This window comes from Colobus angolensis, unplaced genomic scaffold (assembly GCF_000951035.1).
Source record: "Colobus angolensis palliatus isolate OR3802 unplaced genomic scaffold, Cang.pa_1.0 Scaffold133, whole genome shotgun sequence".
NCBI classification, from domain to species: domain Eukaryota; kingdom Metazoa; phylum Chordata; class Mammalia; order Primates; family Cercopithecidae; genus Colobus; species Colobus angolensis.
Window position 1 is genome coordinate 1884965 of NW_012114411.1, and position 10045 is coordinate 1895009.

Below are 10045 nucleotides of genomic sequence, written 5' to 3' on the forward strand. Positions count from 1 at the left end.
CGGGAGGCTGAGGCAGGAGAATGGCGTAAACCCGGGAGGCGGAGCTTGCAGTGAGCTGAGATCCGGCCACTGCACTCCAGCCCCGGCAACAGAGCGAGACTCCGTCTCAAAAAAAAAAAAGAAAGAAAATCATCTTTGTCTTGAGTTTTGTTAAAATAAATTTTCCCTTTCCAAACATCAAAAGGAAGTCTGAAGGATTTCAGATACCAACCATCCTGAATAGCAAATGAGGAACTTCTGAGTAATGGGTGTGGAATTTTCCCCAAAGGGAACTTCGACATTCAAAGTTTCAGGGGACTGGTGGGTAACAAAGTTGACAGGAAGAGATTGCATGGAGTGGGTTTCTGTATAAAAGCTGACCAAGACAGAAGTAAAGCTTGATGTTTGTAGCAGGTGAAATTATACCTAATGACATTTTAGAAAATCTGGAGCACAAATCTGTTTGCATAAGTATATCTCTAATAGCAACCCATTAGGTGTAAAATAGATTTCTCTGATCCCATGGGTAGAGATCTGGAACTAACACAGCTCTCAAGAACGATGGGTGAAATCTGGCCAGGCGCGGTGGCTCACGCCTGTAATCCCAGTATTTTAGGAGGTCGAGGCAGGTGGATCACCTGAGGTCAGGAATTGGAGACCAGCCTGACCAACGTGGTGAAACCCTGTCTCTACAAAACATACAAAAATTAGCTGGGCATGGTGGTGCACACCTGTAAGTTGGTTAAGTAATTTGGAAATAAGACCTGAAACAGAATTGGAACCAAGTCTGTGGGAACGTTGCTTGACCAAGACTTCTATGGTGGGTTTTTGTTTTGTTTTGTTTTTGTTTTTTGTTTTTTTCAGAGCCTTGCTGTTACCCAGGCTGGAGTGCAGTGGTACAATTTCGGTTCACTGCAACCTCTGCCTCCCAGGTTCAAGCAGTCCTCCTGCCTCATCCCCCCTAGTAGCTGGGATTACAGATGTGTATAGTGGTATTTTTAAAATTGACTGTACCAAAGTATAAATTTCATACAGTAAAAGGCACATATCTTAGGCGTGCAGTTGGCTACACTTAGACAAATGTGTACATCTGCGTGGCCACACCACAAGATACAAGACATTGTCATCATTCCAAAAGGTCTCTGCCTCTTCCCAGCCCAAGCCCTAGCCAATCGCTCATCTATTTTCTATCACTATCATGTAGATTTGTCTTTCCTAGAGTTTCATATACACAGAGTCATACAGGACACACTTTGTCTTCTTTCACTGGGCATAGTATTTGCAATTCATGTTGCATGGATCCATGGTTTATTGTATTGTATGAATATGCCCCAGAATTTATTCACCTCTTAGTATTTGGGTTGGATTTCCAGTTTGGGGGTGTCCTGAATAAAGCTGCTATACATATTCAGGTATAAGTCTTTCTGTGGATATGTTTTTGTTTCTCTTGGGTAAATATCTAGGAATGGAATTTCTGGGTTATGTGTTCAGTATATCTTAGCTTTGTAAGAAACTGCCAAACTATTTTCCAACACGGTTGTACCATTTTCCACACCAACTAGTAATATACGAGAGTTCCATTTACCTAACTTCCCCACCAATACCTTTCTCATTTTAGCCATTCTGATGCTGGGTCTGTCCTACAGACCCTGGCCGAGTGACAGATGAAAGGAGTACTCAGACACAGGTATGCAGTGTAAAAGCAGCTAGAGGGCTGCCAGGCTCTAGGGGCCAAAGTGCAGCAGTGAGAAGCTGGAGCTGTTTGCTTTTATTCAGTGCAGACATAATGCAGAAAACCTGGAGCAAACACAGTCTGTGGGTAATTAACATTTACTGTTCCCCTTTCAAGGAACATTGTGGGCCTGATCAAAGGTCGTCCACATAAGTAAACAAGCCTGTTTAAGATAAATTACCCTACACTCCCTTGTACCTACTCCTTGCCCTCTGCCTCAGGGTTAGAGAACAGTTGCCTTCAGCTATTCTCCCCTGAAGCTTTGCAGAGCCTTCTGACCTTTCGGAAAGCCTGTTTCTTTCCCTGTAGTTTCTGCCACAACTCTGACCGATCTCCTACAGATAGATGTGTAGTAGAATCTCATGATTTTAATTTGCATTTCCCTGATGACTAATAGTATCGAGTATCTTTTCATGTGCTATTGACCATTTGATATCTTTTTTGGTAAACTAACAGGTTTTTCGGTATTCTGGGAATAGGAATATCTCCTTTTTTTGGACTGTGCAGGTACTGCGAGTTTTAACCTGCATCAGGCAAGCCTATTGGCACCATTTTCCCAGCAACACGTGCTCTCATTGTGTAGCTGTCACATATTGGTAATTGTCACAATGTTTCAAACTTTTTCATTATTATTATATCTGTTATGGTGATCTGTGATCAGTGATCTTTGATGTTACTATTGTAATTGTTTTGGGGTGCCAGGAACTGTGCCCATGTAAGTGGCAAACTGAATCGATGAATGTGTGTGCTGACCGTTCCATTGACCAACCGTTCCCCCATTTCTCTCCCCTCCTCAAGTCTCCCTATTGCCTGAGACACAACAATATTGAAATTAGTCCAGTTAATAACCCTACAATGGCCTCTAGGTGTTCAAGTGAAAGAGTCCTGCATCTCTCACTTTAAATCAAAATCTGAAAGTGATTAGGCTTGGTCAGGAAGGCACGTTGAAAGCTGAGATAGCCTTAAAGCCACACCTCTTGCACCAGTTAGCCAAAGTGTGTGTGCAAAGGAAGAGTTCTTAAAGGAAATTAAAAGTGCTACTCTAGTGAACACACAAATGATCAGAAAGTGAAACAGTCTTATTGCTGATATGGAGAAAGTTTTAGTGATTTGAGTGGAAGATAAGGCCCTAACTTTCTTCAATTCTGTGAAGGCTAAGAGAGGTGAAGAAGCTGCAGAAGAAAAGTTGGAAGCTCGCAGAGGTTGGTTCATGAGGTTTAATGAAGATACTGTCTCCATAATATAAAAGTGCAAGGTGAACAGCAAGGGTAATGTAGAAGCTGCAGCAAATTATTCAGAAGATCTATCTAAGATTATTGATCATGGTGGCTAAGTAAACTTTTTTTTTTTGAGACTGAGTCTTGTTCTGTCACCCAGGCTAGAATGCTGAGTGGTGCAATCTCAGCTCACTGCAACCCCTGCCTCCCAGGCTCAAGCGATTCTCCTGCCTCAGCCTCCCAAGTGGCTGGGACTACAGGTGCACACCACCATGCCCAGCTAATCTTTTGTGTTTTTAGTGGAGATAGAGTTTCACCATGTTGGTCAGGCTGGTCTCAAACTCCTGACCTCAGGTGTTCCACCTGCCTCAGCCTCCCAAAGTGCTCGGATTACAGGAGTGAGCCACCGCGCCCGGCCCACTAAACAGATTTTTAATGTATACAAAACAGCCTTCTGTTTGAAGAAGATACCATCTAGGACTTTGATAGCTAAAAAGAAGCCAATGCCTGTTTTCAGAGGACAGGCTGACTCTCCTGTTAGAGACTAAGACCACTGGTGACTATAAGTTGAAGTCAATGCTCATTTACTATTCCCCAAATCCTAGAACCCGTAAGAAGATTTATGCTAAATCTACTCTGTGCTCTATAAATTGAAAAGTAAAGCCCGGATTGGAGCACATCTGGTTTATGGAATACATTAAGCCCAATGTAGAGACCTCTTGCTCAGAAAAAGATTCCTTTCAAAATATCACAGCTTGTTGACAATACACCTGGTCATCCAAGAGCTCTGACAGAGACGTACAAAGAGATTAATGTTTTCATGCCTGCTAACACAGCCTCCATTCTGCAACCCACGGATCGAGAAGTCATTTCGACTTTCAGGTCTTATGTTTATTACTTATTTTTTTCTTTTCTTTTTCTTTTTGATGGAGTCTTGCTCTGTCACCCAGGCTGGAGTGCAATGGCGTGATTTTGGCTCACTGCAACCTCTGCCTCCCAGATTCAAGTGATTCTCCTGCCTCAGCCTCCTGAGTAGCTGGGATTACAGACACCCACCGACACTCCCAGCTAATTTTTGTGTTTTTAGTGGAGACTGTGTTTCACCATGTTAGCCAGACTGGTTTGGAACTCCTGACCTCAAGTGATCCACCTGCCTTGGCCTCCCAGAGTGTTGGGATTACAGGTGTGAGCCACCACGCCCTGGCCACATCTGCAGAGACTTTCTAAAGGACATGCTGTGCTATTTTTTTCAATAATGATTTCAGGATACCATTCTAATTGTGTAAATCACTTTAGTTTGAAAGTTCTGTCTCTAGCAGTTAAGGGATTTGTTCATAAGGAAATTTATTAAATATGAATGTTCTAGTCTACAACTGATGACTTTGATATACTCTGTGATCTTACAATGTACTAACACTTTTTTAAAAAGTTTTGCCACTTTCCATATTATCTTGACTTTTGTAATTATTTTGAATACACCTGGCTTAAAATGTTTCAAGGACAGAGGAATACAATACAAAATATAAATATAGAATATCTTGTCCCTCAGTGCCCTTCCATTCTCTACTGAGTGCATGAAAAATTACAATTCAGAGCATGAGCTAATAAAATCATAAGCTAGTACTCCAGACCTCAGTGCCTCGGAGGAATGGGATTATCATTTTTATTTCTGCAAGTCTTTAACTTGGGGGTTTACACACTAAATGATCCAGACTCACTAGTGTGTTATTTGAGACTCGAAAGTATTATTAGTGTCTAAACTAATGAGACATCTAGAAAAATGTTCACCTTTGTTTGCGTGTGAAATCAGGGTTCTTTTCAGACACGTCCCCTTCAAACATTTCCATTGCCATTCCTGTAGGAAGGTTTTTTTTTCTTTTTTTTTTTTTTGGAAAGCTTTTCAAAAACTGCTTAACTATAAATTAACTATACAGGTTTTTATTCGTGGTAGAAAGTTGGTTTAATAGGTAAACCAGGCCGGGCGCAGTGGCTCATGCCTGTAATCCCAGCACTTTGGGAGGGCAAGGCGGGCAGATCACAAGATCAGGTGATCGAGACCATCCTGGCTAACACGGTGAAACCTCGTCTCTACTAAAAATGCAAAAAAATTAGCCGGGCATGGTGGTGGACGCCTGTAGTCCCAGCTACTCGGGAGGCTGAGGTAGGAGAATGGTGTGAACCTGGGAGGTGGAGCTTGTGGTGAGCCGAGATTGTGCCACTGCACCCCAGCCTGGGCAACAGAGCAAGACTCCATCTCAAAAAAAAAAATAGGTAAACCAACTGGCATTAAACCAGGCATGGCATCCAACCAGGACAGTTTTGGTTTTGTGTGAATACAGTGCAACCTCCCTGGTGTCACTGGCTGAACAGCCTTCAGGGCTGACTCAGGATCTGAGCTAGCAGCAGGCTGAGCTTGCACTCCTGCCCAAAAACATATCACTGGTCAAAAATAAGGACCCTAGAACTTAAAGTATAATTAAAAAAATAAAAATAAAAATGGTCAGCACAATGTTCCTGGCAGAAAAATAAATAAATAAATAATAAAAATGGAAAAAAGTTTATATACTTAGATGTGTACGGATCACGCGAAGGAAACTCAAGACAATGGTGTTGATGGTTTCTTTCTGAAGACACAGGAGGGACTACCTTTCTACTGTATTCCTTTCTGTTCTTTAAAAATGTTAAACCATGGGTGTGCATTACCTGTTAGACTATTTTTAATTTTAAAAAGCCAAGGTAATGTGAAAAGTGAAGAAAACATTTTTAAACATTTATAATTTTAAACATTATAAGATCACAGAGTATATCAGAATTCTCAATTGTAGACTAGAACATTTATATTTAACCAATTTGTTTTTAGAGAAATCCCTTAAAGGCTAGAGACATTTTTTTTAGAGACAGAGTGTTACTCTCTTGCCCAGTCTGAAGTGCAGTGGTGTCATATAGCTCACTATACCCTCAACCTGCTGGGCTCAAGCAATCCTCCCACCTCAGTCTCCCAAGTAGCTGGAACTACAGGCATGTGCCACCATGCCCAACTAATTTTTAATTTGTTTTTGTAGAGATGAGATCTCACTACATTGCCCAGGCCGGTCTCAAACTCCTGGACTCAAGCAACACTCCCACCTCGGCCTCCCAAAGTACTGGGATTACAGGTGTGGCTCACCACGCCCAGCCTGAACTTTTAAATTATGAAAAACTTCCCAGAGAATTAGAACATAATTGGCACAAAATGAATTAGAAATAAAATAACCCAACTCAATATAACTGATAAAAACCACATAATAAGTTAAAAAAAGTTTTAAGCATTCTGTGGCTCACAAAACTTACCAGCTCCTTCTAAAAAATCTAAATAAACAAAGACACATTATAATAAATTGTAAAATCTCTCCTGGAACACCCAAAAACATTGTTTTTTCCTTGTACCTTTAGCATGCACCGGGAAAATGAAATTCCAACATATGCAAAATTGGTGAATAAAAATGAATGACAGATTTATCCTTTGACAAATTTGTTTTCAACCACTTAGCTGGAACCCACTAAGAACTACGGGAAAGTAATGAAAGAACAGAGAAGCCCAAGCAAAAGAAGCCCCAAAGGCCACACTTTGGACAAGGCCAGTCTCCAGAAATGCAAACCGCCCTGTTCCTCATTTCCTGTGAACTGTGGCTGTCCAGATCCCAGGTCATGTTACCACTGTTACGCTTCTCCCGCCCAAGGAAGTGACCGCAGCTGCCACTTGGTGAAGGAATTCTGTACCGAATTTGAAAACCCTGAAGTATAATGGAGCCCTTGTTAAGGATGGGGGTAGAACAAGGTAATGGAATTCTTATTCAGCTCCTTTCTGCCAGAGTTCAGTATCTAGAGCCACCATGCTAAGCATGACCAAGGAAGAGGCAAGGACAGGCTATTTTGCTTTTTTGAAGCAAGTCATTCTTGGTTCTTGACATCTGAAAACCCCTGCATTCCTTTCTGTGGACACACGACAGGCAGATAGTGCATGGTGTGGCTGTGAGTCAGTTTATCGGTTGACATCCACCTAATCACTACCATGCAGCAAAGGGGAACTGCCCTCTTGCCAGAAAGCATTGGGGTGTGTTTTCCTGACCAATATGAACCAGACTGGGGCTCCTCTTGTTTCTCCATGGAAGTGACAGAGCAACACTTTGCCTTTTTTTCTGTTGTGCACCGAGTATTTTTTTTAAGTCATTAATTTAAAAAAAAAAAAAACCTTGTAAGCAGAGGCTACCTACTACAAGGCCCGACTTGGCATCCAACCAGAAGGTCAGTTATGTACAAATACAGTGCAACCTCCCCGGTATCGCTGGCTGAACAGCCTGCACACCTGACTCAGGATCTGAGCTAGCAGTGGTTAAGCTTGCACTGCTGCCACACTACCAACCCCAGTTAGCAGGCTCACCATCCACTTGGTAACTAATCTAGAGATAGACACATGTTGTTATCAAATTTCATTTTTTCTTTTTCTTTTTTTTTTTTTTTTTAGATAAGGTGTCACTGTCCGACAGGCTGGAGTTCAGTGGCCTGGTCATAGCTCACTGCACCCTCAAACTCCTGGCCTCAAGCAATCCTCCTGCCTCAGCTTCCCAAAGCACCGGGATTACAGGTATGACCCACCATACCTGGCCTTAGAGTTTTTCTGTTGTACCTGTCTCTTCCACTGCTAGAACATTGCTTTACTGAAAGCTGCGTGACACTTTCAAGGAGGTTTGTGGAGAGCTGCGGGTTCCTAAACAGCCTTTCTGTTTAGCCAAGCCCGAAGGCATTGGGATGGGTGGTGGAAGTACATGATCACATAGCTAGGGTCTGCGCTAGGCACCTGGTTAAGTCTAACTTGGTTAAATTTAATGGAGCTGGAGGCGAGATTTGATGTCTGAAGACACCATGAATAGTGTATATTTCAAATACGCCCCCTCTCCGCCCCGCATCCCCTACCCAGGACTTTTCTGGTCTTAATTTATTTGCTTTCAGAAAGGATCGGCAAAGATGCCCAGCGATAGGAAGCACACAACCTCTTCAAAGAGAAATTCGATTTAGCCAGTTTAAAATATGTAGAAGTCGGCTGGGTACAGTGGCTTGCCTGTAATCCAGCACTTTGGAAGGCCAAGGTGAGTGGATTGCTTGAGCTCAAGTGTTCAAGATCAGCCTGGACAACATGGCAAAACCCCATCTCTCCTGAAAATACAAAAACCAGCTGGGCATGGTGGTACGTGCCTGTAGTCCCAGATACTTGGGAGAATGAAGTGGGAGAATCACCTAAGCCTGGAAGGTCGGGGCTACAGTGAGCCATGATCTTGCCACTGCACTGCAGCCTGGGTGACAGAGTGAGACCCTGTCTCAAAAAAAAAAAAATTATAACCCAGCATTTCATGTCCAGAAATTGATGACACTGATAGAGGACTGGGTGAGTCAACTCTAGCATATTCAGTGGCATATGAGACATATTGAGAAGAGTGAGCAATGCTGCTCAAGTTCAAGCTTTCAAACACCCAATTCAGCGAGAATCACATCGTCGCTCGGGGGAGACAACATGACACCCCTCGGCTGGAGATTTGAGAAGATAATACACATGGTTGATTCAGCGTTTTTATTTGTAAGCCATAAGCAAATATGTGATTCTTGACTGATTCTTTTGCTTGGGAACGAAGCCAGGGGAAGCCACTGTAGGTTTGGTGCTAGGAGGCCCTGCAGGCAGTTGCTCACCTCAGAAGATGGTCTGCAAAGAGGTGAAAGTCAGGGCACTTTCATACACTGGAAGGAAAGGCATGTGTCTTTTCCAGGGCGGCCGGCCACTGCAGACCCCAGGCCGAGACCCTCTGACGGGCCAGTTTGCATGGGAAAGATTGCTGGAACACGGGGATGCCAATGTGTGCTACAAGCTTCATCTTCTTGGCTGGCTTCAGGACGGGATCAGATGTGGTGGCGATTGTAGAGATAGGATGGGTGCAGGCCGTCATAGTGCCACTGGCGCCACTGCTCCACAGCCTCCCGGCTCCTCTCTTCCTGCTCTGGAGAGGAAAGACAAAGCCACCTGTTAGGACAGGGGGACTCTGACCCTCCACTGAGCCCAGTAGCCATCAGCCAAACCCCTGCCCTGTGGTGACCTGCACTGAGAGTGCTTGTGAGCCTGGTGAGAGAAGGCCAGGGCTGGTGGGGATCCAGAGCATGTGAGCTGGCAGGCCCTGTATATAGGTCAGGCCCAGATGGGCAAAGGTCACAGGCAGGTGGAGACCAGGGCTGGGCATCTCAGGCTCTTCTGCCTGCACAGCCAGTACAGGAGGGCAGAGGCTTATGCAACCCTGTTTCAAAGACGTAACAAGCAAGACACAGGATGAAAAATTAACAGCACAGTAGCAGGAATGGACTCTTGGAAGGGCGTGTAAGAAAAATAAGGGACTACAAAACATGCCTTGAAAACATGGAGGAAATCATTGTCGACTTGGAGTTTTTTCCTCCACACTGTTCTGAATTAATTTTCTTTTTTTTTCTTTCTTTCTTGTTTTGTTTTGAGATAGCGTCTCAGTCTGTCACCCAGGCTGGAGTGCAGTGGCATGATCATGACTCGCCACGGCCTCAACCTCCCAGGGCTCAGGCGATCCTCCCACTTCAGCCTCCTGTGCCACCACGCCTGGCTAATTTTTTAATTTTTTTGTAGAGATGGAATTTCACTGTGTTGTCCAGGCTGGTCTCCAACTCCTAGTCTCAAGCAATCCTCCTGCCTGAGCCTCCCAAAGTGCTGGGAGTGGCTGGGTGGGGTGGCTCATGCCTGTAATCCCAGCACTTTGCCAGGCCGAGGCCGGCAGATAACCTGAGGTCAGGAATTCGAGACTAATCTGACCAACATGGTGAAACCCCGTCTCTACTAAAAAATACAAAAATTAGCCAGGCGTGGTGACACACACCTATAATCCCAGCTACTCGGGAGGTTGAAGTAAGAGAATCACTTAAACCTGCAAGGTGGAGGATGCAGTGAGCTGAGATCATGCCACTGCACTCCAACCTGGGTGAGATCCTGTCTCAAAAAAAGAAAAAGAGGGAAGGGAAGAAGGAAGGAAGGAAGGAAGGAAGGAAGGAAGGAAGGAAGGAAGGAAGGAAGGAG

General features: G+C 44.0%; 1 protein-coding gene across 3 annotated transcripts in view; it reads right to left on the reverse strand.

Annotated features, from left to right (window-relative positions):
• Positions 1 to 8518: 8518 nt before the first annotated feature.
• Positions 8519 to 10045, reverse strand: part of UCMA (upper zone of growth plate and cartilage matrix associated) — a 13673-nt gene continuing 12146 nt past the window's right edge. For all 3 annotated transcript variants that reach the window (XM_011934232.1, XM_011934234.1, XM_011934233.1), the window contains one exon: positions 8519 to 8954. In XM_011934232.1, coding sequence (XP_011789622.1) covers positions 8857 to 8954 — 98 coding nt within the window. In that variant the 3' untranslated portion in view covers positions 8519 to 8856. The remainder of the gene's footprint in view (positions 8955 to 10045) is intronic.